The 27,574-nt window shown below is 53.9% G+C and overlaps 1 protein-coding gene across 4 annotated transcripts in view; it reads left to right on the top strand.

Moving 5' to 3' along the window:
• Window positions 1–25,302, top strand: part of AP2A2 (adaptor related protein complex 2 subunit alpha 2) — a 63,029-nt gene extending 37,727 nt beyond the window's left edge. Inside the window, exons 7-23 of one of the 4 annotated variants that reach the window (XM_036763166.1) lie at window positions 1,395–1,503; window positions 2,326–2,473; window positions 3,340–3,508; window positions 3,623–3,760; window positions 8,212–8,394; window positions 8,853–8,950; window positions 9,098–9,329; window positions 9,534–9,707; window positions 16,850–17,013; window positions 18,236–18,313; window positions 19,051–19,133; window positions 19,280–19,369; window positions 21,525–21,648; window positions 22,659–22,775; window positions 22,861–22,930; window positions 23,455–23,589; window positions 23,731–25,302. In XM_036763166.1, the coding sequence (XP_036619061.1) occupies window positions 1,395–1,503; window positions 2,326–2,473; window positions 3,340–3,508; window positions 3,623–3,760; window positions 8,212–8,394; window positions 8,853–8,950; window positions 9,098–9,329; window positions 9,534–9,707; window positions 16,850–17,013; window positions 18,236–18,313; window positions 19,051–19,133; window positions 19,280–19,369; window positions 21,525–21,648; window positions 22,659–22,775; window positions 22,861–22,930; window positions 23,455–23,589; window positions 23,731–23,808 (2,190 nt within the window). In that variant the 3' untranslated portion in view covers window positions 23,809–25,302. Of the gene's footprint in view, window positions 1–1,394; window positions 1,504–2,322; window positions 2,474–3,339; window positions 3,509–3,622; window positions 3,761–8,211; window positions 8,395–8,852; window positions 8,951–9,097; window positions 9,330–9,533; window positions 9,708–16,849; window positions 17,014–18,235; window positions 18,314–19,050; window positions 19,134–19,279; window positions 19,370–21,524; window positions 21,649–22,658; window positions 22,776–22,860; window positions 22,931–23,454; window positions 23,590–23,730 lie in introns of all 4 variants that reach the window. The other 3 variants (XM_036763164.1, XM_036763168.1, XM_036763167.1) reach the window with 3 other exon arrangements.
• Window positions 25,303–27,574: the final 2,272 nt, after the last annotated feature.

Here is a 27,574-nt window from a genome sequence, read left to right as displayed (position 1 = left end):
GCACACACACACAGTTTCTCTCTCCTCTCTCAAATTTGTTTTGCACGCACACTCGCACACGCACACACCACACACACAGTTTCTGTCTCTCTTCTCTCTCAAATTTGTTTTGCGCACACACACTCACACGCACTCGCGCACACACGCACACACACAGAGTTTGTTTCTCTTCTCTCTCAAATTTGTTTTGCACACACACACGCGCACACACTCACACGCACTCACACACTCACACACGCACTCACGAACACACACACGCACTCACGCACACACACAGAGTTTCTGTCTCTCTTCTCTCTCAAATTTGTTTTGCATGACTATACACATTTGTAATGGGGTGTGTGTTGTTTTCCTCGCCTTCTCAATGGATGTGGAAGGAGGGGGAGAGGAGTCAGGAACCAGAAGTAAAATGGAATTTTGTTTTAAGAAAAAGAAGGAATTACTGCTGGAATGCCATCCTGAAGAGACCCTGAGGAGGCCTCTTAGTGACCAGGTCTTTGAGTGACAGGATGGCGTCTCATTCATTAGTCACATGGAAGGTTCCTGAGCCCAGGAGTGAACACATCACCCTGTCCTTCCTAGGGGCTTCAGTGGGTCCCCTAGGAGCACAGACACATACCATTGGTGAAGCACCTCAGGCACTGGAATGATGAGGGCAGAGAGTGAGACGGTCCTTCACCTGGAGCGTCCATTCTCATGGGGAAGTCACCAAGGACGTTTACAGATACATGCAGCAGAAATGCGAGGTAGATCAAGGCCGCTATATAGCAGATAATTCAAGGCAGGTAGGTGAGAGAAGGGCACGCGTGTTGTGGAGAGGCTTTATGCAGGACCCGCTGTTTCGTTGGTATCTTCAAAGGAAGAAAGGACCTCCAAGGGGAAGGTCAGAAGGGATGGCATGCTGGGCGTGGGGGATGGTCAGTGCAAAGGCCCAGGGAGGGGAGATGGGGTGTCCTGTGAGAAGAGCAGAGGGAAGGCCAGTTTGGCTAGACTGCAGAGTAGGCAGGGGTCACTTAAAACCCTCTGTAAGTGAATCCAGCCCACTTTACCATTAAAGGTTTATCCGCCTTCACAAAGTGTTGTATGCTGGCCCAGCTGGCTGGCCTCTGTTCCTTGGCCTGGGTTGTCCATTCCCTGTTGTGGAAGGCCCTCTCACCTCACCTGACTGCACCTCCTAGGAGGCTTAGCTTCCTCCAGAGCTCAGCGCAGGATTCCCCCCCAGGAAGCTTTTTGTTTGTTCACATTCTCTTTCTCGCTTGTCTTGGAATGGAAGCTCGGGAAGGGCAAGTTTGGTCTCCTCGGGGCCTGTGGGGGAGCTGAGGAAGGCAGAGGCTTGGCTCTGGCTTAGCCAGGCTGGCACTCACCCCGCGATGCCCTGTTTGCTTCTTCTACAGATTGTGACGTCTGCATCAACCGATCTCCAGGACTATACTTACTATTTTGTGCCAGCTCCCTGGTTGTCTGTGAAGCTTCTGCGGCTGTTACAGTGTTATCCACCCCCAGGTAATGTAGCTTGAACACCAGCCTGCCACTCACAGGTAGTGAGGCTTGTCCTCCTGTGGCGGTATTAGCAAGTGTACTGAGGAGATGGGTCGCCACCGTTCAGGCCCTCCTATAGTGTGTCACCTCTGAGGCAGTTCCCAGGTGCCCTGATGTTAACAGTCCCCCAGGGACCGTGCTTGGCTTCCTCTCCAAATCACTCTGCCAGGGTCATCCTCCTCCTTCAGGACTCAGCTTTGGGGAAAGCTTCCCAGACTTCTCCCCTTTTCAGTTTGCTTGTTGGTGTGTGTTCTTAGGGAGGGACAGGACAAGACTAGTATACAGCAGGCATTTAATAGAACTCGTGAAGTGGAGTTGAAAGCCAAAGGCGGCCCAGGGCTCCCTTGAGATGATTCCAGCAGCCATGAAAGTAGGAGCTGGGGATGAGGGTCAGGGATGAGCTCAGGGTGCTGTACTCATGGAGAAGACTGGGCCCCTGTGCCTCAGGGCTTCCCTGGGGTGATGGAGCTGGGCTCACTTAGGTCGAGATGGTTGTGGGATGGTCGACAGAAATGGGCCGAGCTTATCGCGCACGCTGGTTGTTCAGACAGGCCCACGTGGCCCATAGGTGCTGAGATCGAAGGAAACCGACTAGTCTCTTGCAGCATCCGTGGAGCCGGCTGCTCTCCTGGGGCGGCAGGGAGAGCCTTCAGTGAGGTTGTGGCGATGGGGTCGGCCCAGATGAGCCACCCTGGGGGCTGGAATGGGCAGGGGAGGTGTGGGCAGTGCCTGGTGAGGGGAGCTCAGGCTGAACTGCCCCTAACGGTGTTTGGTGTTGCCTAGAAGATCCTGCAGTGCGGGGCCGCCTCACCGAATGCCTCGAGACGATCCTGAACAAAGCCCAGGAGCCCCCCAAATCCAAGAAGGTGCAGCATTCCAACGCCAAGAATGCTGTGCTCTTTGAGGCCATCAGCCTCATTATACACCATGATAGGTGCGTATGCAGACAGAGTGGCGGCAGGTGGCGGCCCCATCAGCCCCGGAGGCCTCCGTTTGCCAGGGTCCTTCTTTTCTGGCCCCCCCTTCCAGGAAGCCCCCTCTGATCCCTCCCCCCCATTTGTCAATCATGGTAATAAAAGCTCCTCTGCTCCAAAGGTCGCATCCTCGCAGCAGCCCTGGGAGACAGGTGCTCCTCTCATTGCCATTTCACAGATGAGGCAGGGGTTCCTCCCACACTCCCAGCCCGGCGCTCTGTGCCCCTGGCATCTCCCGTCAGCCTCGCAGGCGCTAGTGTTCCCCCCGTAGGTTACCTTGTGTCTTTGGAGGCCTTTTGTAGCTTTAACTTTCGGGGAGGTGTTCTTTCCCCCAAAACAATTGACACCTTTTGAGGTCCTAGTGGGCCCCACCCAAAAGAGTTGGACCCTGGGATTCTTGCTCGTCAAATGAGATCATCTTTGTAAAGTGTTTTGGTTGTTATGACACAGAGCAGGTGCCTGGTAAAAGCCTTCTCCCTTCCCCTTGCTGGGGCTGCTGCTGCCTGATCCTGATCTTGGCCTGACACGGCATGGTTTGGGGGCTTAGAGAGCTGGCCACAGATGGGGTGAAATCAGTTGAGATCCGGGGGGACGCACTGAGCCTATGGGTGCTGACCTGAGCTGGTCTGCAGAGCTGGGAGGCCCTGGCTTCCCGGAGCCTACATGGTTGCCTCCGTTCTCCCAGGGCTTTGGGGAGGGAAGGGCCAGTGGTTCAGCCCTGGGGGTAGGGGTGGTGGGGTTGCTTTGGCTGCCCAGACTGCTGCGCCCTGAGCTCACTTTGACACCCCGCCCCCATTTTGGCTTCCCTCTTCTCCGGTCACCACAGCGAGCCCAATTTGCTGGTCCGTGCCTGTAACCAGCTGGGTCAGTTCTTACAGCACAGAGAGACAAATCTCCGGTATTTGGCCTTGGAGAGCATGTGCACCCTGGCCAGCTCCGAGTTCTCCCACGAGGCTGTGAAAACTCACATAGAGACGGTCATCAACGCCTTGAAGGTGAGATGCCCGTGCCTGTTCCCTTGGGGATGTGCGTGCATGTGGGCCGGTCCTGCTGGGAGAGAGCTCGCGCCCCTTGGACCTCACCGCGGTGGCCCCTCTTTTCTTCCCTAGACGGAGAGGGACGTGAGCGTGCGGCAGAGAGCGGTGGACCTCCTCTATGCCATGTGCGACCGTAGCAATGCGCAGCAGATTGTCGCTGAGATGCTGAATTACCTGGAGACGGCCGACTACTCCATCAGGGAAGAAATTGTGAGTTCTTCACGGACAGCCGGGTCTGTGTGGGAATGCCTGCTGTGGGCAGGCACTGTGGATGCACCCCTGCCCTCCAGGCACCCCTCTCATGGCAGATTGTGCCATGCCCGGCCTCAGGAGCCTCTGCTGGGGTGCAGCTGCAGTGGTCTCTCCTTTGTACAGCCCCAGTCCAGGCCCCACCAGGCTCCCAAGCTAGTGCCCTGCCTGCCCTGGGAGGGAGGACCCCGAGGGCGGGTCCTGACTCCAGGTCCAGCTCTCTGTGCCACATGTGGAGGGTTTGGACCTGCGTGCCTGGGAGGGAGAGGCGGGCTCACAGGCTTGGTCGCCCTGCCAGGCTCATTTTAGGCCTTAGCAGTTGCCACTTGCCCATCACTATACAGCAGCCAAGTGATAGAGCTGGGATCTGAATGCAGGACCTCAGACTCCAAACTCAGGCTTCTCTTTAAAAGCCACTCTCATGAACTTTAGTTATCAATAAGCAAGAGTGTTTGAGTGTCCAAAGAACCTCTGTGCGCAGAGAGCACAGGCTGGTCACTTCATGTGGCCGAGTTCTGTGGTAATTCTGGCCCTCCTTGCTCCTTGTCCGTGACTGGCTCTGCTCAGTTCACTTTGGATCTGTTGACATGGGGTTCAGGCCATGCTAGAAGACAGACAGACAGCTCTCCTGCAGGAAGTAGCAGATGCGGCATTCGCACCCCTGGCCGCGTCCATGTCAGAGCGCATCTTCTCTGGGCTGACTGATCTTTCGGCCTGGAGGAGTGAGGGAGGCCACCCCAAGGATGAGAGGCCAGGCAGGGCTGGGCAAAATGCCACTTTGCTTTCAGTTGTGGCTTCTCTCCCATCCCCCTCCATCTTCCCAGCCCTTCAGAAGCCCATTACAAGTAGCTATAGGCTTACACGAGAAGGCCCAGGTCCCACTGCCCCGTGGGTGTAGGCTCCTCTGTCTGGAGCTCTTCACAGATTTTTGTGGTCACCAAACAGATTGTCCCCCTGGCTCTTTTCCCCTCATTCGGTACCAGCTCTTATGGGCCTTCCCCGGCTTGTCTGGGTCCTTCCTCAGAGCACAGCACAGCCTCTTCCCCCTCACATCCCCCTGACCTGAGTTAGTCTTCATTCTATTCCCTTGAGACTTTTCCATCATGAATTTCGTTGGTTTGGGGGTGAGACAGAAGGTGCTGTCAAGGCCACATATAGCTCCCTCATCCATGATGCTCACTGCCACTTTCTACACCCTTGAAAAAAACCTGAATTTAGGTCTTAGACGCACTCTGCTCCCTCTCAGTGATGATTTCCTGAGTCTCCCTGTCATTCTGTGTGTAGATGGGCTGTCTCAGCTGGCGTGTGTTGGGGGTGGGGCTCTCCCCTTGTCTCCTCCATTGCGCAGGCCCCGCTGACATGCCTGGCTCTGATCCTTGCCTAGAGTTTGGTCAGTGCCTTGATGGTGTCCCATTCGAGGCTTCATTGGGGCCACCCCAGCTGTCCTTCCTTGTCCTTCGGGCAACTCTTCTGAGGTGCTGGTGATCTCTGACTTGTGCTAGAGCTAGAACCACTTGGAAAATGTCCAGGTTACAAAGCTGGACTTTGGAAATGCAGCTGGGTTTGCAGGAGCCAGCCTGGTTTCACCTTCTGCTTGGACTCAGGGCTGTCACCTTGGGTCAGGTGGGCTGATGCTTTCCTGGGGCCCTTAGCGTAACTCTTGATGCCTTCCTCCCCACAGAGCCAAGCAGAGCCCAGGCCATCTCCTCCCATTCTGGGATCTTTCCAACCATTTATCACCTTCTCTCTTACACACCTGCTACTGAACAGAGGTGGAGAAAATCACTGAGTGAGTCCACTCAGATATATAGCACATGACCTCCCCTGGACCCCTCACGGCTGCCAAGCAATCCTGCTAGACTTCCTCCTCAGTTCCTTCTCCCACTCTCCCCAGCGGCTCTTCCAAACCTCATCCCTCCTCGAGCCTCCTGTGGCTCCCTACTCTCTTAGCTGAGAACTTCGCCCCATATTTTACTGGAAGAATGAGGCCATTCATCCTGAGCTCACTCTTCTTCCCTCTTCTTCAAATCCCATTCCTCAGGTGCCTTTGGTCACAATCTCATTCTAAACCTGTCTCACTTGAGTGAATCCCATTCCATCCCATCTCCTCCAACAGATTGCCCATCTTGTCATCTCTCCTTGTCTACTGGCTGCCTCCCTTCTGCCTGCAAATGTGCCCATGTCTCCCCCACCCTGAAAAAACCCTTCTTTGCTCTTTCCATCCCTGCTAACTACCATCCTGTATCTCTCCTGCCCTTTGTAGCTGAATAACTAGAAGAGGCCACCAGTAGTGGGCACCTCCACCTCCTTTTCTCTCACTTTCTTCTCAATCCCTTATAATCAGACTTCCAACCCTATTGTTCCACCATGCTGCTTTCTCCAAAGTGACTAATGACCTCTTACTTGCCAAGTACAGTGACCTTTTCTCAGTCCTCATTGTCCTTGACCTCTGCAGCCTTTGACACTGTTGATCACTCTCTTCTCTAGATTTCTGGGACAACTGCCCTCCCCTTGGTTCTCCTCCCTCTCTGCCCACTCTTTCTCTGTCTCCTCTCCCACATCATGCCCTGTAACCATGGGTGTCTCATGTTCTGTCCTGTGCTCTCTTCTCTCTTTACTATTACACTTGGTGAGCTCATCAGCTCCCATAGATTTAATTACCATGTGATGATTCTTGTATCTACCTATTCTGCCCTAATCTCTTTGTTGAGTTCTAGGCTGGAATTTCCGGCTGCCTATTGGACATCTTCAAATTGGATGGCCAGTAGACATCTTAAACTCAACATGTCTAAAATGGAACTCATCTTTCCTTCTAAACTGCTGCAACCCGCCCCCACCCCCCACCCCCCATTACTGTCCAGAACCTAACCTTCCCAGTCCCCTTAGTCTCCCAATCTGGGAGTCATCCTGGACTCCTCACTCTTAGCCCTCCCCCATCATTGCATACATCAATTTCACCTCTGCAGCCTTTCTGGTCAATTTCACCTCTGCATCCTCTCTGGTCAACTTCACCTCTGCATCCTCTCTGGTCACTTTCACCTCTGCATCCTCTCTGGTCAGCTTCACCTCTGCAGCCTTTCTGGTCAATTTCACCTCTGCATCCTCTCTAGTCAACTTCACCTCTGCATCCTCTCTGGTCACTTTCACCTCTGCATCCTCTCTGGTCAACTTCACCTCTGCATCCTCTCTGGTCACTTTCACCTCTGCATCCTCTCTGGTCAGCTTCACCTCTGCAGCCTTTCTGGTCAGGTTCCTCTCTGCATCATCTCTCAAATATACCACCTTCTCTTCTCTGACATTGCCCCCACCTTGGTGCAGGGCCCTCATCACCTTATACCTGGATCATTGCTGCCTCATATCTCGCCTCCATTCAGCCATTAAAATGATTTTCCAAAAGTTATGATCATGACACTGACCCTTTGGCTTTTTCATGAACAAGATCCTCCTCTGTCTCTTGGTTGTGGGCATTTTCTCTGTCCCCCAGGCCTGGAATGCTTTACCTCCTCTGCTCCAACTAATATTCCCGGCTTCCTTTTAAGGCCTAACTAAAATCCCACCTTCTACAGGAAGCTTTCCCCAACCCCTCTTATTTCCACTGCTTTCCCTCTATTAGTCATTGCATATTCATCGTGCACATAACTTGCTTTGTATATTTTTGTTTGCTTGTTTCCTCCTGCTTAAGGCCAGGGACTATCTTGTCTCTTTTTACACAAGGCCTGGTACCCAGTAGACACTTAATGTTTATGGCTTCATTGTTTGATTGATCCTGGCATCCCAACCTTTTTTCCTTTCACACAACTACCAGCTTTGTTCAAGTTCTCATCACCTCTTGCTTAGGTCCTCATGGGTCTCCCTCCCTGGCTACATCTCCTCCATCCTACACATTGCTGCCACCAGAATGATTTTCCTTAAGTTCAGGTCTGATCATGGCATTCCCCACTCAGTGAACTCCAGGGGCTCCTGGAGTCCTTCACAGTGCAGCTCCAGCCTCACTGGCCATGACTCTGTGTCCTTTACTCTGTGACCAGTCCTACTGGCCTGCTGACCTCCCTCACAGACGACTTGGTATAGATTTGTATTGATTTGCTTTGTTTTCTCCATGTATGTGGATACACGCCTGCTCACCCACTTTGGTGTTGTCTCCCTTGTTAGAAGGGATTGCTTCATTCTTTGTGCTTGTATCCTGAGCCCCCAGCACAGAACCTGGCAGGCGTGGAGTAGGTGCTTCATGAGCACTTGCATGTTGCTTCTGTTCTCTTCTTTCGTGGGGGATTTCAGTCTTATTTCTCAAACTTCAAAGCTTCCTTCGTTCTCATGAGTAGTCAGACCCTGGTCTGTCTTCATGTTCTGGAAGTGGACCCTTAGTGCAAGGGCCCCTGGCTCTGATTGAACCGGACTCTTCCCTTGTGAAGGTTCTGAAGGTGGCCATATTAGCTGAGAAGTACGCAGTGGACTACACCTGGTATGTGGACACCATCTTGAACCTGATTCGAATAGCTGGGGACTATGTCAGTGAGGAGGTGTGGTACCGCGTCATTCAGATTGTGATTAACCGGGACGATGTGCAGGGCTATGCAGCCAAGACCGTGTTTGAGGTGAGCGTGTGAGCCGTGGTGGCATTCACCAGTGGTTGGGGAGCTTGGGGTGTGGGATGTTGCCACAGTTCTGTGGCTGGCAGGGGATTGGGGAATGCATTGGTGGGATCTGCCCTTTTGGGTTTTCAAATTTCATACCAGCGTTTTCCCTTCTTCCTCTGAGGGATAGAAGGTTTCAGATGGTCCCCTTTGCTCTTGACCCTGCCCACGTCAAGGATTGGGAGAAGAAAGTCCCTCTGGGATGCTGGTGATACTTCTCCATGTGGGGAACCACATCATTTTTCTAAACCCCTGTCCGTATATCTCTAAGGAGATGAAGCTGTTCAGGAGTGAAGGAGGGTGGGAGGTGGCCATGGGGAGCAGGAACAGCCCTGATGACAGCGTCACTGAGATGCAGCACTTGCCGTGGGCTGCCTCTCCATCCAGTTGTTGACTTGGCTTTGGACATATTCCCCTAGGCCCTTCAGGCACCAGCATGCCATGAGAATTTGGTCAAAGTTGGTGGCTACATCTTGGGGGAGTTTGGAAACTTGATCGCTGGTGACCCGAGGTCCAGGTAAGAGCCCCTCCCCCCATGCTCTGCCCTGCCTGGGCCTGGTCTCTTGGGGGGCTGGGCAGGGGTCAGGCCTCTGGCTGCTGCCACCAGTCCTGGCACCTTGTTCGGACCCTCACTCTCCCATGATTCTCCCTTCTTCCTGCCCAGCCCCCTCATCCAATTCAACCTGCTGCACTCCAAGTTCCATCTGTGCAGCGTGCCCACGCGCGCCCTGCTCCTGTCCACCTACATCAAGTTTGTGAATCTCTTTCCTGAGATCAAGACGACAATTCAGGACGTCCTGCGCAGTGACAGCCAGCTCAAGAATGCCGATGTGGAGCTGCAGCAGAGGGCTGTGGAGTACCTGAGGCTGAGCACCATCGCCAGCACAGATATCCTGGTGAGGCTCTGCCGGGGGGCCAGCTGCAGGGGTACGGTGGGGGGAGGCGCAGCGGGAGGGGACTGGGGGTGCACGATGGGCAGGGGTGGGGCAAGTCGGCCAAGGGGCCGGGCAGGGGCATGGAGCTGGCTGAATGGGGGCAGGGGTCTTCAGTCATGCTGGAATGAGGCGGCTGAGGGGTCTCATGGCTTGTTTCCCATCAAGGCCACGGTGCTAGAGGAGATGCCTCCATTCCCGGAGCGGGAGTCATCCATCCTTGCCAAGCTGAAGAAGAAGAAAGGTCCCAGCACAGTCACGGACCTGGAAGAAACCAAGAAGGAGAGGAGTGCGGACATGAACGGGAGCACCGAGCCAGCACCGGTCAATGCCAGCACTGTGGTATGTGGGCTGGTCTCCTTGGCTTTGGGGCAGATTTGGGGCAAGAAGGGGTGCCCTCCTCCTTCCCTCTCTCCGGGGAGTCCCTCCATGAATCCAAGGGCAGGGCCTCTTGCCTTTTGCCTGGGCCTGACATCTATCTCATTGACACTCAGGTTGAAGTGCCCATCGTGGAGGTGGGAAGGCCTGGGTACAAATTGTGCGCAGGTGGTTTCCTTGGGAGTTGTGTGATGTTGCGAGGTATTTGCCCGCCCCCAGTGTGACCCCGCACAGTAGCTCTGCCCTTTCTAGGGTAGGCACAGACTTCTGGTTTGTGCCTGTGATTTTTCTACAAGTATGATTTTAAAATGAAGTCATTCTTCATTTAAGAGGATTTTTTTGTGTCTTTTGGTAGATTAACTCCCAGGTATTTTATCAATTTTGTCATTATCTTGGTTTTTTAAAAATTTCAAATATATTTCAATGAACCATCTTGTGTAACAGAGAAAAAAAGAGGAAAACTGAGACTCCCATAAAACCCACTGGTTTGATTTTCAGGGGAGCCTGACAGCATATGTGGGGTTCTGCTCCCATAGCTCCCACTTCTTCGAGAAGGGAGGGGAGTGTGTTTTCCCACCTTTCCCCCGGACCTGGCTTGGCTGTGCCTCCCTGTGCTTTCCTTGGGGCAGGGGGTGGGGGTACCTGCTGGAGAAATGAGCCCCGCTCCCCCTGTGGAGCCTGTGCCCGGGGGCGCAGTTGGCAGAGCTCTTTCCTGTCCCAGCAGGCAGGTGCTGTGGCATCATCCACATTTCCCAGATGGGGTGACTTTGGTTACTTGATTAAATAGCTGGTGAATATCCGAGGCTGCATTTGCACCCAAGTCCAGTCCCATGTTCGTTAGTTGAGGCGAATCTTGAAGGGTGGTTGAGGTAAGGGCTGTTACTATTGTTTTGGAGATCTCGGGGGCCTAGACCTGAGCTCTGGGCTCCTTCTACAGGTGGCCCTGGTGGCCCTGTCTCAACACCCAACCAGCAGGGCCCCAGAATTTTGGCTTCTGGAGAAAATGGGTCCAAGCCTGGGCTGTTGGGTCTGTAGTGGTGACCTCAATAAGCATCAGAGACACTGGACCCTGGGAAAGATGGAGGGGGGGGGGCCCATCCCTGTCTGCACTGGGTGGGTCAGAGGGCCTGTGCTGGAGTCTCTGGAGGGGGCATGCTGTAGGGCTGCTTCTCTGTCTGAAGCTAATGAGCCCCAAGCTGGCCAGAGCCACCCCTGATGGGGTGGGGCAGAGCCCTGGCTGTGCTGTGGGCCTGCATCACTGATGCCTTCTCTTGGACTGTTGGCATGAGTTTGTTCTCCTGACGAGTGTGGCCAGAATTGTGTCCTCGTTGGGGAGCTCCTGGTCCATTGTCAGCGTGGGCACCCATCTGCCCAGGCAGCAGTCTGGGAGGATCGGATTGGAGTCATGTAGGTCATTTTCCTCTGTGGGCCGATGATGGCCCACTGTGACTGTTGTGTGTCTGTGCACCCCTTGAAGGTGTCTCCTGCCGCTCAGGACATGTGGCCCAACCCGGCTCCGGTGTCCAGGCCTCGCCCCTCTGCTCATCTGGTCTCTCTTCTTCCTTCTTCCCACGTGGGCATTCCCTGCCCACAGCCAGGAGCATCTCTGCTGCCCCCCGGACAACCCCTTCTGGAGGTTTCCTTGGGTCTTGGCTTGGGGGGTGGGGGTGCGGCTGGGGCGTGCCTGCGGCAGCTTCTGGCAATAACTAACAGGTTTGTGTGTTGGTTGTGGTGCATGGTGAAGGCTGCCCAACACTGGATGGAGTGCTCTGCTCAGCCTTTACCAGATGGGTGGTCGCAGGTCAGTGTCGTTCCTGTCTGTAGAGCCCCGGCTTTTCTTTCTCTCTCTCTCTTCATTTGCCAAGGAGGTGGCCAGGCCTCATTGCACGTTTCTTCAGCTGGGACAACTGCAAGCATAGGAGGGGACCTGGGGCCCGGGGTGGCTAGCAGGAGCCAGAGGTAGGGGCTGGTGCTTCCAGAAGGAGCTTCTCTACCCAGTGGGCATTGTTTGGGGTGGGGTTGGCCCTCTCGCCATCAGCTGGCTTCATAGTGAGACTGGAAGGGCAGGCCTCTTGCATCCCTGCCAAGGGCTATAGGATTCTAGGCAGAGGCTTGTGAGCCCCGAGGCCAAGCCTGGAAGAGCTGATTGGGAGGTGCCTGGGGAGACAGGATCTTGACTTCTGCCACAAACTTGGATTGAGAGATGAGGGCTGATACCCTGCAGCCTTGGGTGAGAGGACCCTGGTCTCCATCCGGTGACGGTGTCCTTGTGATGGGTGTTGCAGTGGACCTTATGTGGCTGGCCAGAGAGAACTGACATTTTGAGTGTAGAAACTGGGTTTTAAAATGTATCTCTTAGAATTGGTAAGAAGAGGTTTTACAGTAGAAGGATGTGACTCCAGCAAAGTGTAGCCTTTGTAGAAAGCAAGCGTACTCCAGAGAGCTTGAGGGAAGTTCCGTGAGCTTTTTAAAAATATCTTAAATCACTCACTTTTAAAAGACAGCTGAAGCCTTGTAGTGGGGATGGCAAGAAGAGCTTAGCCGCCTAAGTATTTGGCTCAAGCTTGGTCAAGGTGTGCACCATCCCTCAGCCTGGTGCAGGAAGGCTCCATAAATGGTCCATCGCTGAGTCACAGAATTGAGCAGCAGAGGAGTCTGCTGCTGGCTGACCAGCCCCTCACTCCCTTGCCTTTTAGCGCAGACAGGAAAATGTGCCCAAGAAGGAAATGAAAACTAACTTTGGCACTTTAGAATTGGGTTGTTCAATATCCTATTTTGTTTTGGGCACAAACCTGGTAGGTTAACCAGGTTTGAGGGTTTCAGTTAAGTTAGAAGAGGATTCTGCTGCCCCCGACCCCCTTGTGTCACCTCCGTCAGTGGCCAGCAGAGATGTGACGTGTGTCTGGAGAAGAACCACACTCATTGCCCACGGGGATGGAGGCCTTGGTGGGCACAGGGGTGGCTAGCTAAGTAGGAGACAGTATTTCTTTGATGCTGCGCCCTCTAAGAGGTTCCCAGAGAGCCAGGATTTGGTGTCTTCAATCCCCTGAGCTGTTTCATTCTAAATCTCTTCTTTTCCATAGTTCCTTCATAAGCTGTTTGGGTAAATCTTGTTCTTGGCTGGCCTCCTCTTGTTAGCTGCCTCTTAATGGGAAAGATGCATTGTGGGAGCTGAGACACGGAGCCCCGAGAGGCTGGTTGATATGATGAAAAAACCTGAAGCTTAAGACAGGCCTTCTCACCCCCAGTTGAACGTAGTCCAATTGTAGCATAAAGTTCAAAGTTGAGAAATAGGCTGGAAAAAGGAATAAGCAACAATAACAAAAAATTTGACACTAAAATTCTACTATTATATCAGGGAAGACCAAGACATAGATTAAGAAGAAGATAACAATGTGAAAACAGCTACCAAAAAGCCTCAAAGAAAAATGCTAATTGGAACCAAACCCAACAAGAACTCCTGGCAGTTAAAGCGAGAGATAAGAGTTAGGAGGGGAAAAATTGGGGAAAAAAATGAGAGTGATATAGGAAAATTATGAAAAGAAAATTAACAGCTTTGTAAACGAGGCACCAAAAAATACTGAAGAAACTAACACCTTAAAAACCAGAATTGGCAAAATGGTTAAAAAAAAAAAGGTTTTAAAAAATTGCTAAAAGAACTCTTCAAAAAAGTAGAATTGGCCAAATGGAAAAGGAGGTACAAAATCTCACCAAAGAAAATAATTCCTTAAAATTTAGAATTGGGAAACTGGAAGCTAATGACTCTGTGAAGACATTAAGAAGCAATAAAACAATGTCAGAAGAATGGAAAAAAAAGAACAAAATGTGAAATATCTTACTGGAAAAACAGCTGACCTAGAAGATAGATTGAGGAGAGATAATTCAAGACTTTTTGGACTAGCTGAAAGCCATGATAAAAAAAAGAGCCTAGACATCACATTTCAAGAAATTATACAGGAAAATTGCCCTGGTGTAGTAGATCCAGGGTAAAATCAATATTGACACCTCCTGAAAAAGGTCCCAAAATGAAAACTCCCAGGAATATTATTACCAAATTCCAGAGCTCCCATGTCAAGGAGAAAATGTTGCAAGCAGCCAGAAAGAAACAATTCAAATATCATAGAGACACAGGATTTAGCAGGATTTAAGATTCACACAGGATTTAGCAGTTTCCACATTAAAAGAGCGGAGGGCTTGGAATATGATATTGCAGAGAGCAAAGGAGCTAGGATTACAACCAAGAATCACCTACCCAGCAAAACTGAAGCTAATCCTTCAGGGGGAAAAAATGGAAATTCAGTGAAAGAGAACTTTCAAGCATCGTTGATGGGAAGAAGAGAGCTGAATAGAAGACTCAAGCATTAATCAACACGAAAGAGAAATCCTAAGGGATTCAATAAAGTCAAACTGTTTCCGTTCCGATATGGAAGGAGGATACTTGTAACTCCTAAGAACTTTCTCATTATTAGGGCATAAGCTAGAGGGTGTTTACATAGACGGAAGGCACGAATGTGAGTCAGTTATGTTTACATGATCTCTCTCCTCCCCCAAATAAAAATGAAAGGATGTAAAAAAGACATGTACTGGGAGAAGAGGGAAGGGAGAGGTAGAATGGGGAAAATTTTCTCACAGAGGTGTGCAAGGAGGAAGTTTTACAGTGGAGGGGAGATGAAAGGTGGTGGAGGCTGACAATGCTTGGACCTCACTCATCACAACTGGTTCAAAGAGGGAAGACTGTGTGTATACACACAGTTGTGTATGGTAGTAGTGATGGTGGTGGTGGCTGTCTTTCATTCTCAGAGAGGACCAGAATGACATCACTATGTTAGAGTCAAGATCCAGTATGTCCGACTGTGGCTGATCAGACCAATATAAGCTCGGAATGTTTTTCCATGGGTCAGGCATAAACGGTCCATGTGAACATTTGGTGTGGATTCTCCAAGTCTGCGCATCCTGCGTTTCCTTTGAGTTGTTTCAGTTCTGCCTTAGAACATAGCACCTTCTCTGATGTAGGCATGCTACGCCTGCGGTCCTGTGCTGGTGTCTTCCGTAGGTAGTCAGTGTCAAAGTTCTTAAGAGAGACCTTTAGAGTGTCCTTGTATTGCCTTGTCTGACCACCGTGTGAGCGCCTGCCTTGTATGTTCTCTGAAAAATAGTCTTTTATGCAAGTGTCCATTTACCCAAGAGGGAAATAGGAGGGGAAGAGGAGAAGAGAAAGAAGGCACGGAAGATAAAGGTGGGGCGGGGGGGGGGTAGATCAAGGGAGGCAGTGGTTAGAAGCAAAGTTGACTTTTGAGGAGGGACAGGATAAATACAAGAGAGAAAGAAAAGGAAAATAGGATGGAAGGATCCTAACTGAATGTGAATGGGATGAACTCACCCATAAAAGAGAAACAGAGAGTAGAATGGATTAAAAACAAGAATCCAACAATATGTTGTTGTTTAGAAGAAACATTTGAACCAGATAGAAACAGAGTTAAAATAAAGGGCTGGAACAGAATCTAATGTGCATCAGCTGATGTAAAAAAGGCGGGGGCAGCAATCATGATCTCAGACAAAGCAAGAGCAGAAACAGATCTACTTAAAACAGATAATCAGGTAAACTACACTATGTTAAAAGCTGCCACAGATACTGAAGTAATATCAATTTTTTTTATAGCAAGTTTCTTTGATAAAGACCTTACTTCTCAAATATAGACCAAGTATAGAAATGAGTCAGATTTATAAAAATAAAAGCCCTTCCCTAATTGATAAATGGCCAAAGGATATAAACAGGCAGTTTTCAGATTAAGAAATCAAAGCTGTGTATCAAAGCTATAATAAAAAATGCTCCAAATCACTATTGATTAGAGAAATGCAAATCAGAACAGCTGAGGTACCACTCATACCTATCAGAAATGACAAATGGCCGAGGGGACGAGACAAAAATAGGTACATTAATGCATCGTCGATGGAGTTGTGAACTGATTCAGCCATTCCGCAGAGTAGTTTGGAACTAGGCCCAAAGGATTATAAAACTGCAGACCCTCTGACCCAGCAATCCCACTACTAGGTCTGTATCCCAAAGAGATCAAAGAAAAAGGAAAAGGATCCATGTGTACAAAAATATTGATAGCTCTTTTTGTGGTGGCAAAGAATTGGAAATTGAAGGGATACCCGTCCGTTGGGGAAATGGCTGAACAAGTTGTGGGATATGATTGTGATGGAATGTGAAAGTGCTACGAGAAATGATGAGGGGGGAGGTTTCAGAAGAAATATGGCGAGATCTGTATGGATGGATGCAAAGTGAAGTGAGAAGCAGCGGGAGGTCATTGGGCATGCTAACAGCAACGTTGTCACGATGATCGACTGGGAAAGACTTGGCCGCCCTAATCCGTGAAGTGATCCAAGGCAATTCCGAAGGGCCCATGATGAAAAATACCACCCACCTCCAGGGAGAGGATGGAAGACCTCTGAGTGCGGATTGAAGTAGAATTTTCGGGTTTGTTTTTTCAATGTGGAAATATTTTGCACAATTTTACATGTATAATTGATATCACTGCTTATCGACACAGTGGGCGGGAGAGGGAAGAGAGAGTCTGGAACTCAACATTTACGCAGAAACGAACGCCAAAAATAAGCTAAAACTAAATGAAAACAGAACAAAGCCAAGCCAAGGGTTGTATGAATCTGAGAGTTACCCGCCAGCACGGAGTTGGTGGGTTTTTTAGGGGTTTTTCATTGTGTTTACTTACCAAAGGCCATCCTTTTTGAAGAGCAAATACCTAGAGGAGGGTGTTCTGTGCCAGACACTGGGGAGGAGGGGGCTGCTTTCTACCCAGGGGCATTTCCTTGCCCTGCCACCCCTCCCCGGTTCTCTCTGACTGGCAGATAAAAAACCAGAGTGCCGGGCCCTCCGTCCTCAGGGCCTTCATGCCGTAGGTGAGATGCTTGGCTGAGAAGGATGTGTCCGGGAGAGTGATCATTAACACCTGTGCCTGTAGCAGGGGGAAGGTTTGCCATTGGTGGAGCACCTGGCTGCTTTGGGAGAGCCCACCTTGGGAGTGGGTGGGCGTGCCCTGTGTGGACGGGGCTCCCTTCACTGACCTCATTGTCTCCTTTTGCAGTCCACTCCTTCTCCATCCGCAGACCTCCTGGGTCTGGGCACAGGCCCCCCGACCAACGCAGCGCCCTCTGCGGCCTCCAGCGGCAGTTTGCTGGTGGATGTGTTTTCAGAGCCCGCCTCGGCTGTGGCCCAGCTTGCTCCTGGCTCACAAGAGAACTTTGCAAGGTAGTCGGGATATTTATGGCGTCTGGAATGGACCCCAGAGAGGGCTGCCCACTTCCCAGAATGATTTATGTGCTGTCCAGTTGTGTGCCCAGTAAGGGGCCGTACCTCAGCCTCACTCACCTGGGGACCTGATGGAGCATGCGTTCCCCCTCCTTGGGCAAGCTGCTGCCCAGGGTCTCCCCTGGGTTGTGCCCCTGTGTAAATGCCAGCCCAGGCTTCTGATGCCAGCTACTCTTGGAGCGGGTCTGTGGCCGTGGCCTTCCTCTCTCCTCAGTATCCTCTGTTCCCAGGTCTGGCCCCCACCTGGGCAGAGGTTCATGGGTGGCCAACCCTTCTGGTCCTACAGGGCAGGGCCTGGCATCAGGGAGATGCGTCTTGGGCAGCTCCCGGCCGCTGCCCTCCCCACCCTTGCGGTGCTGGCAGGAGGCACAGCCCTGCCTAACTCCATTTTCACCCTTGGTTTGGCAGCCACCTCCTTCCCCTTTGCTTCCTGTCTCATCTGGGTCCTTCTTTCCCTGCTGGGCCTCCATACCTCCCCCTACATCTGCCTCCTTTTCTTTGTGACCTCTCTCTTTTCCGCTTTTCTCTGGCAGCATGATTCTGCCCCACCTCCCGCCCCCACCAAAAGCATGCTCCCACTGCTTTTCAGGGGACTTAAGAAGCCCTGTTCTTCTGCTGAGCTACGGGTCACCCTGAACCTTTAAATGGTCCAGCTGACCACCTGCTGGGAGACCTCTTGGGGAAGATTTCGCCCAGATCTTCCTCATTTGTCCCTGTCTCAGGGTCCTCTGGGAGGAGCTCTCCACCCAGCCAGGTCAGCCAGGACCTCTAGATCATCCTGGCCTTTGACCCCATCCACATATGACCTAGTTTGACCCTGGCAGGTGGGGCTGTAAACAGTGGGGAGGCCTTCATCCCTGTGGTCTGTGTTGGCTGTTGGAGGTGCTCTCCTGAGCAGGGGGAGGGGGCTGCTTTCTTGGTCCTAAGACTCAATGTAAATTGGTGCCCACACACAGGTCTTGGTGTCCCTGGCAGCCGGTCTCCAGCCGGGGGCACTTCTCTCTCCTTGGCTCAGCCTCCCCACCATGGCCTTGACCTGCCTCAGGCCCTTCCTCCCACTGGTCTGGCCCCTCCTTGCTCAGCTCTGTCTGTACTAACCTTGACTCTCACATCTCTGTGCCCCGCTTTCTTCTCTGTCTTCTTTTCACGCTGCTTGACTTAGTCCTGACCTGGCTTCATCTGAGCTAGTTTCTGAGGAACCCACTGAGACGGCGCGTGGTGCCGATGAGCTGACACACAAGTAAGCAAGCCTCCCCTCTCAGGGCTGGGCTCTCAGCACGTCTCTGCCCAGGGTGTACCACCATCTGCCGCCTCAGCCCCTTGGCCTGGCCTGGTTCCCCTGGCAGTGCCCTGGTGCTGTGGGGGAGAGCCCCGAGGGACACAATGGGATCCTCCAGCTGTTGCTACTGCTCCTCTCCTTCCTTCTCTTCCTTTTCTTCTTCTTTCCCTTCTTCCCCCTCCCCCTCTTCCTCTTCTTCCTTCTCCTCTTCCTCCTCCTCCTCTTCCCCCTCTTCCCCTTCTTCCTCCTCTTCTCCTCCTCCTCCCCAGGACCCTGCTTCTTGGCCTCTGAGAGGCCAGCTTGTCACTGGAGAAATCAGAGACATCCAGTGGCTCCAAGTGCCATCCCTTGTGGGCTTTTCTCCCCAGATTTTGACTTTGACTTTAGGAGGCCCCAACCTTGTTCCCTATATCCTCCTGTCACAACGCTCAGAGAAGCTCCAGTTTGGTTCTCACTGAACTTCTGTAGCATGGAGGCATCCCTGGCCTCAGTGGCTTTTAGGTTGGGGAGGGCATCCAGGGAATGTGCCCTGGGCCTTCCTCGTGAGGCTGATGATCCAGTCCCCACTGGCTCTGGGTGGCACCGGGCTTCCCAGGGCTGTGCTCCCACACAAGGGGAGACCTCTTCCTGCTCCTTGGCAGGGCCTTTGGCCCCCACCGCGAGCAGCCCCCAGCCTATGGCTGTGCCTTTCTCCTCAGGTTTGTCTGTAAGAACAATGGGGTGCTGTTTGAGAACCAGCTGCTGCAGATCGGCCTGAAGTCGGAATTCCGCCAGAACTTGGGTGAGTTTCTCCTCCGTGCCTCTGATGGGTCTCCTCCCACGGGGCCACACTCCCTGCTTCCTAGGCTCAGGGCACTGTCTCCCCTCTGGTGGGGACTCAGAGGGGCCGAACAGAGAAGTAAACGTGTTTCTTCTCTTCTCTCCTAGGTCGCATGTTTATCTTTTATGGTAACAAGACTTCCACGCAATTCTTAACCTTTACCCCGACACTAATCTGCTCTGATGACCTTCAGTCCAATATCCTTGCCTCCTGCCTCACCGGTCACGTCGCCTGGTATTGGGCTCCCGGGAGGTTTGTGAATGAGGGAAGGCCTGAGGCTGATGCCTCTACTGGCCTCTGATGACCCCTCTGTAAGGTGGGGATGAGAGGAGGTATGGTGAGGATGAGGGGACCTCGAGTCTGCATAGGGCCTGGGAAGGAAACCCTGACCGCAAGTTGCCTCCTGAGCACAGCCCCCTCAGCTCTTCTCTGAGGCGGGTCTGGGCTCTGCTTCGCATCAGGCTGGAATCTTTCCTCTGGAGCTGCTGCAGCTCCACAGAGGCTCTTTCTGCTCTGGTCTTGGCTCATCGAGGTCATTTCTCATTCCCTGGGTTGCTCCATGGTCCTTTGGGTTGGCTTCAGCCCTAGCTCTTCTGTGATGGTGCCGCCACATCTGGCAGCACACAGGCCCCCAGGAAGCGCAACCTTGCCTTCTGGCGGTCCTCTTCCTCTTGCGCCTGTCCTGCTCTATGGCCTACGGGGCCCGGCCCTCAGCCTGTTCCATTGAGTGACTTTGGGTCTCTTCCTTTGATTCTTAATTATCTTGTTAGCTTATGTTTGCCCTGCACGATTTGGTGCTGCTTGGGGCAGGGGTGCTGCCAACACCCCCCGGGAAGGTAGGACGACTACTGCACCGTCACTCCTAGGAGAGACCTGCCTGTGTCACCGTAAAGAGCGTGTCTCGAGCTGCCTTTGCTAAGGAGCTGGCTTCCTTGGGGAGAGCCAAGGGATAGAAGACAGAGGAAGGTGTGGGGTGTCCAGAATGGAGCAGGGAAGCTCGGGGCCTGAGTGGAGCTGCAGCCTGGGCCCCAGGGCTCTCTGGCGTTTCTGGCCCCCACATGGTGCTAGCTTCCTCTCTGCGATAGTAAGAAGGAGACTTTGAAGCCTTTTGTGGAAGGCTGGCCCATGGCCCTGCCTCCCCTGGTCTCCTCATCTCTCCAAGGGTCCCTCCCACGTGGGAGGTGTTTTCAGAGCCTGCCTCGGCTGTGGCCCAGCTCGCTCCTGGTGCACAAGAGAGCTTTGCAAGGTAGTTGGGTTGTTTATGGTGTCTGGAATGGACCCTAGAGAGGGCCGCCCACTTCCTGGAATGATTCATGTGCTGTCCAGTTTTGAGCTTACAGCTCTCAGGCTCCAATCTCGTCTTCTCTGAAAGATGGGGCAGAGCCCCTGACCTGGAGGGAAGGGCATCTGCTCCTGGTACTGGGGCCCCCCAGGCATCTCAGAGCATCATCTTCCCAAGGTCTGTCCTTGGCAGTCTCAGACCAGTCAGTTAGCATTCATTATGTGCCTGCTGTGTGCTAGGCACTGTGCTAAGTGACAGGGATACAAAAGGAGGCAGTCCCTGCCCCGCCAGGAGCTTACAATCTCATGGGGGAGACAACAGAAATAAAATTGGAGCCTCTGCCGTTGCTGTCCCGCCCACTCCACGGGCTGCAGCCCTCCTAGGGTGCGTGTGGGATAGACTGCATGTGGTCTAAGAGTGATGGATGCACTTTCATGCTGAGCCTCTGCTTAGGCTCAGTTTAATTCAACAAACACTTATTAAACGCTTGCGGGTGGCTGTGATAGGGTTATAGGGACAACCAGAAGGAGCTTTGGTTTGAGGGATGGGCCAGGCCTCAGTTTACATCTTCTCTTCGTCGTTCTTGCTTTTGCCTTCTCATCTTGTTTATTCAGAAATCTTGGTGAATTCCTTCTTTGCCCACTTTCATCTCTCTAAACCCAGTGTCCCCTTTTTCCCCCTTTTCGGGAGTCTCTTAAGGGCTGTCTCCTAGACACACCTTCCCCCGCTACCTCACTGCCTAATTAGGGATCACAGTTACTTCACCTCCTAAGCCCTTCTTGACAGCAAGCACAGCCTCCAAAAAGTGAGACCGGTGCACAAACCCAGCCGGCCCTGGGCACCCAGAGGCACCCCCTCTTAAGCTCTTTCGCCCGGTGTGCGCACTCAGGTTGTCCATTGGGGGGCGCCCTGAGTGCCAGGCTCTGCCCTCCTAGCAGAGGGCAAGGGCGCAGGCTGCAGCTGGACACCGACATAGCCGGTTGGCGAGTCGCCTCTAGTGAGGCAGTGCGGCGTGTGGTGGCTTGACTCCTGCCTTTGCACATGAGCTGAGCTCCTTAACCCGCTCGCACATCTGAACCTGCAGACCAAGCCGGTGGACCCTACCGTGGACGGGGGTGCGCAGGTGCAACAGGTGGTGAACATTGAGTGCATCTCTGACTTCACCGAGGCGCCCGTCCTCAACATTCAGTTTAGGTGAGTGTCGGACTGGCTGTTGGCACCTAGCTCTGGGGGTGGGGCAGGGGTGGGAGAGTCACGTCTGCAGAGCCAGGGCATTTTCTCCTTGGCTTGCTTTGTCTGTTGTCTTGTCATACCATGTTACACCACACCTTGCTTTTCCTCGCCTTGTCTTTTGTCTTGCCATGCCGCGTCCTGCCAGGCTGTGTGATGCCACGCCACGCCACACTTTTCCTCGCCTTGTCTTTTGTCTTGCAATGGCCACGTCCTGCCAGGCCACGTGACGCCACGCCATGCCACACTTTCTCTTACCTTGTCTTGTTTTTTCTTTTGTCTTGCCATGCCACACCACGCCCACCGTGCCATACTGCCCACACTTTTTCTCCTCTTGTTTTTTGTCTTGCTAGGCCATGTGATGCCACGCCACGCTTTTTCTTGCCATGCCGTGCTTTGCCTTGTCTTGCTGCCTTGCTGCTTCCTGCCATGCTATGCCATGCTATGCCATGCTATGCCATGCCTTGCTTTCTCTTGCCTTGCTTTGCTCCCCTCCCTGAGGTTGGTCTTCAGATTTTACAATAACAGAACCCTCTGAGGCAGTCTGGGACAACCATGGCCAGCGTTCCCAGTGATAAATGACCCCACGCTCCACTGGCTGTTTCTTGGGCCTTCCCAGAGATAGGTTTGGAGTCTTTCTGAAATGACTGAAAAGCTGTGAGATAGGGGAGGCCCGGCCCTTTCTCTGGCCTCTTCATCTTCAGAAGAATGGCACTGGAGTGGGGTCTTGGCTTGAGAAGCTCCTTGGATCCTTGTGGCAGTGGTAAAGCGCCTCCCTCCCGCCTCCTCAGAAGTGGGAATGCTGCGGCGTTCTCTGTCGTGTCTGTTGTGCCACAGGGCAGACTGCCTACCCACGAGGCCTTGGCGCTGCCCCTTCCAAGTCATGCTAGCGGCTCCCGCCCCGAGAGAGGTGACCCCGGAGCTGCCGTGGGGCAGGCCTGACCCGCCTTCTCTCCTGTGTGTCTGCCACGCAGGTACGGCGGAACCTTTCAGAACGTGTCGGTCAAGCTGCCCATCACCCTCAACAAGTTTTTCCAGCCCACAGAAATGGCATCCCAGGATTTCTTCCAGCGCTGGAAGCAGCTGAGCAAGTGAGGGCTTTGTGCAGAGCCAGGGGTGGGGGGTGGGGGCAGTACCAGCAGCCTCGCGGCTCTTTCTGACTTGAGAATCCCGCAGTCCCCAGCAGGAGGTCCAGAACATCTTTAAGGCCAAGCACCCAATGGACCCGGAGATCACCAAGGCCAAGGTACTGTGGGCCCCGAGGCCTGGGGCCCTGAGATTTGAACGCAGGACCTCAGGCTCCAGAGCCAAGGTTCTTGTTCAGTGATTCCCTGACAAGTGTGCCAGACTAGAGACAGTAAGAGCCTGGGGGTGGGGTGGGGTGGGGCAGGCCACGAGAGGCCCAGGCTCCAACCTTCCCTGCCACACCAGGGTAGTTTGTGCCTTCTCTGAGTCTCACTTTCCCCCTCTGTGAAATGGAGAAGCAATTCCTGGAGCAGGCGGCGCCTCTGAGGTCTGCCCAGGACACAGAGGGAGGGCTCTGGGATGCGGAAGGAGTGTGTGTGGTGGTCACGGCCCTCTTCCTCCAGGCTCTCAGGGCCAAGGCCTGTCCATTTGAGACCTGTGGCGGCCTCACTGCACAACGCTGTCTGGTCCCCTCTTCTCCATGGCCCAGCTTTGCTCTGCCTGAGCCCCTGGGAGGGGGTGGTCCACAGGAGGCCCTGACACTCTGCCACATGCTGCTTCATCGGCCCCATTTCTCTTGGACAGATTATTGGTTTCGGTTCTGCTCTCTTGGAGGAGGTGGACCCTAACCCGGCCAACTTTGTTGGGGCCGGCATCATCCACACCAGGACGGCACAGATTGGGTGCTTGCTGCGCCTGGAGCCCAACCTGCAGGCCCAGGTAAGGAGGCGGGGAGGGTTCACGAGGGTGTGGGAGGGCACAGGAAGACGTGGGAGGGCGCATGAGGGCGCACAGGGGCATGGGAGGGCCTGGGAGGGCTCCGCTCCTGCCCCGAACCGACAGCTTCCACTCTGCTTGCAGATGTATCGGCTCACTCTTCGGACAAGCAAAGAGACTGTGTCCCAGAGGTTATGTGATCTGCTGTCGGAGCAGTTTTAACCAACAGGAATGGAAAATCAGTGCAGTTTGTGCGTGTGTTCCTTCTCATTGTCTCCCTTATCCCCCTGCAAATAAATACACCTTGTACCCCAGTGTCTGAATATTGCCGTGTGCCCAAGGACTCTCCCCCCACCCGCGGTCCGTCTAGCAGATTGAGCACAGATGTGCGGCATCAGAAGGAACTTGGCCCCTGTGCTGTCGGGATGGCCTGCCCAGCGGGACAAATGCCGAACGCTCTTGCAGGAATCAAGACAATTCTTCACTTCATCTGCCGGGAGAGGAGGAGGAGGAGAAGCTTGGCTGTGATCGAGAACATTCAGCATGTTCAGGGCAGTGCTTCTACTGTGGATGGCCCCATGGCGCCGTCCATCAGCCACAAGGGCGACTGGGCAGTGGGGTCAGGGCGTGAGCACAGGGGAGGGGGGCGGTCACCACCCTAGTCATGCCAGTCGCTCGACGGGGCTACTCCTCTCGGGGCTTCTCTTGTCTCGTCTGCCTGCCCGCTGCCAGGGCCCCAGGCAACCCAGGGGGATGTCTTGGGGCATCTGCGGCGCTCAGGCCACTAGTTCTTACACGGCGTGTGGGCATGAGCTGGGCAAGGGTCAGCCTTCAGGATCCTGTAGGTTTTCTTGTCTGGTCACTAGCTCGTGGTTCTTCTGACTCCTTGGAGGAGAGGAGCCATGATTCGAGGCCAGAGGAGTCCCATGTTCAGCAGCCACATAGATGTGTGGGGCACCCAGTGGATGAGCAGGTGCCCCCTCTTAACCTCAGAACGTGCCACTCTCAGGAGCTGTTAAGGGAAATGGAGGCACTTAGCTAGCGTGGCCCCCGGCTGCCTTTCGGAGGGCGACGGGTCTGGGGTGGTGGGATGGGGATGCAGCACCCTGACTTGGGGGTTACTGCAAGCCAAGGACAGAGGCCCAGGTCCTGGGGCTGGGCAGGACCAGGAGGCCCTTCCCTGCTCATGTGCCCACTTTGCAGCTCAAGCATAGGCTGAACCCTGGCTCAGACCCCAAGCAGCCCCTGGGTGTCTTCATTTGCTTTGGTTTGTGTGGTTGGGGCCTGGATGTCGAAGGGAAGACGGCTGAGTGTGGGCTGGAGCCGAGTGTCCCAAAGCCTGGCCCCCCGCCCCCCCACCCCGGCCTGCAGAACCATTGTTTGTGTTGTGGCACGATGCCTCAAACCGTCCTTGAGCTCGTGGAAACAGTGTTATTGTTCAGAGTGCAGTATCTCAGCATCACCGTGTGAAAGGCAGTGAGCACCCCACAGCACCTGCCTTGTGCTGGCTGCCCCGGGGGGCTCCCGCCCCGTGGACCCACGTGGCACGGACCCACCTGGCGTGGCTGGTGACCAGCTCTGCTTCCGTGTCTCTGCCCCCACCCCTCCCCCAGTGCCTCCTTTTACCCTCAGGACTCATCATGACATTTGGAAAACCCGTGATTTCGTCAGAAAAGTGTGTTATCTTTTCAAAGAGAAATAAATGACTAGAACGGACCTGATGCGTCTGTTGTCCTTGCCGAGGGGGATTCCTTGTAGAGTTTTCTCTGCAGACCCTCTGCCTCCCTGGGAAAAGGCATGAAGGGCCATGGGGGCAGCAAAGGTGGAGGTGGGCTTTGGGGGCACTTGGCTGCCACAGTCTGGCTGGCTCTTGGGGCTCGGGATGGCGGGTGGGACTCTAGAAAGCCTGGGCTGGCCCCAGGGAATGCACTGAAAAAGCTGGGGGCTTGAAGCCCAGCGTGTACAGAGGGGGAAAGAAATCTGGCTAGATACAACCCAGGAGGGATGCTCAAGCATCTGGACGGGAGGAGGCAGAGGTGGTTTGGGCGAGGGCCAGCCTGAGCTGTGTTGGGGAGGGCATAGATGGTGAGAGGCCCTCTTGTGATCAGGGACAGTATTCTAGGGGCACGAGGGAGCCTGGGGGCCGCACGGGGACAGAGACAAGTTGGGAGTAGAGTGGCGGATGTGTACTCGGATGGGCGTGGCCGCTGATGGAAGGGGATGCTGAGGCGGTCAGCCCACTTAGCTGACAGGATGGGGGTTTGAGAGAGGAGAGGAGCAGGCCCGGGACAGAGTCCTGGCGTACACCGCACACCGATGATGGCAGTGAGCTGCAGAGAGCCTGAGGGTGCCCATGTGGCCCTCGATCAGTGACTGGGAGGGAGCCGCTTCCATGGAAGCATGACGTCGCAGTCTAGAGTTAGCATAAGGCTGAGGAATGGTTGGGCAGGAAGTGGAGGCAGCTCTTTTCTGAGGTTGGCGGTCTGGACGGGAGAGTTGGTGGGTGGGAGCCAGCAGGAGGTTAGAGTGTTGGTGAGACACTGGGGCCAGTGGCGCTTTGAACATGGGGGTCTTGTGAAGACCTCAAGGTCCCAGACCCTCTTGGGTCCATCGGCCAAGGCTGAGAGGCGGGGGCGGGGGGCGGGGGGCGGGGCGGCAAGGGGCTAAGCTGTGGGAGGCATGGTGAGTGAGCCGCCTTGGACCCTGGAGAGAGGTCATACATACTGGCTACTGCAGCTAAAAAGACTGAAGGAAAGAATGCTCAGGTGTAGGCGCCAGGACCTGGGTTCAAATCCTGGTTCTGAGCCTTACCCGGGGCTAGTCAGCTTTTCTACGCCTCCCCAGTAGAGTTCGAGGCATTCACTTACATGGGGAAACCAAATGAGCATTTTAGCTCCCACTTTGTGCCAGGTGGCAGCCAGGGGGCGCCACAGTACACACAGCTTTGGACTTGGAGTCAGGACGACTATCTTCCTGAGTTCAAATCTGGCCTCAGACATTTCCCAGCTGTGTGACCTGGGGCAAGTCACCTCACCCTGTTTGCCTCAGTTTCCTCACCTGTAAAATGAGTCTGAGAAAGAAGTAACCAGCCGCTCCGGTATCTCTGCCCAGAACGCCCCCCAGTGGGGTCACGAGCCAGACACGGCTGACCAACAACGGGCTCCGCGGGGTGCTCCGCACCTTACAGTGACCATCTCGGGGATCCTCACAGCTCTGGGAGGAAGGTGCCGCTGTGATCCCCATCTTACAAATGAGGCAACGGGCCGAGGTGGAGTGAGGTGCCCAGGAAAGGTCTTCTGGTTCCAGGCCCGGCACTCTAACCACTGCACCTTACCAGGCTCCGAGGGTTCTAAGATCTTGCCTGACTCGGGCTGCTCCATCCGGACCCCTGGTGGCCAGCTCTGAGGTAGGTTCACCACAAATGTCCCAGAAGAGCGGCCAGGTGCTCGCTTTGAAACTGGGCGGCCCGATGGCTAGAGCACCAGGCCAGGAGTCAGGAAGACCCGAGTTCGGATCCTCCCTCAGACACTCACTAGCCATGTGCCCGGGCTAGTGGCTGAACCAATGGAGATGGTAATCACACCTCCCTCGAACTCGTGATTAGCACCGTTCCTGCTCGGCCCGTGGTGAGAGCTATGTGGATGTTAGCTGTTCCTACTGTCACTCCTGTCATGATTAATAATCACTATTAGGCGCCTATAGAATTGGGTCCTGCGGAGGTGTTGCTGCAGCACCAGCGGCCCTGGGCTTCGGGGAGGCCTGTCAGGGTGAAACGGGCAAGTGGCCTGGCCGGGACAACAGCCTCTGGCCAGGCTTGATGGATTCCACTCACTTTATTAGTCTAGCAAAGATTTTTTTATTTAAAAAGTTTACATCTAACCCTTAGAAGACAGAAAGTGGAGGTGCTGTCCATGCCTAGGGGCCACCCCCACCCTCATCCTGCAGCTCTTCACCCTGGGTCTTGGTGCCAATGTCCCACCCTCAGTCT

The sequence above is a fragment of the Trichosurus vulpecula genome, chromosome 6 (genome assembly GCF_011100635.1).
Source record: "Trichosurus vulpecula isolate mTriVul1 chromosome 6, mTriVul1.pri, whole genome shotgun sequence".
NCBI lineage: Eukaryota > Metazoa > Chordata > Mammalia > Diprotodontia > Phalangeridae > Trichosurus > Trichosurus vulpecula.
The sequence above is the reverse complement of the archived record's forward strand: the minus strand, read 5'-3'. Positions and strand labels throughout refer to the sequence as shown.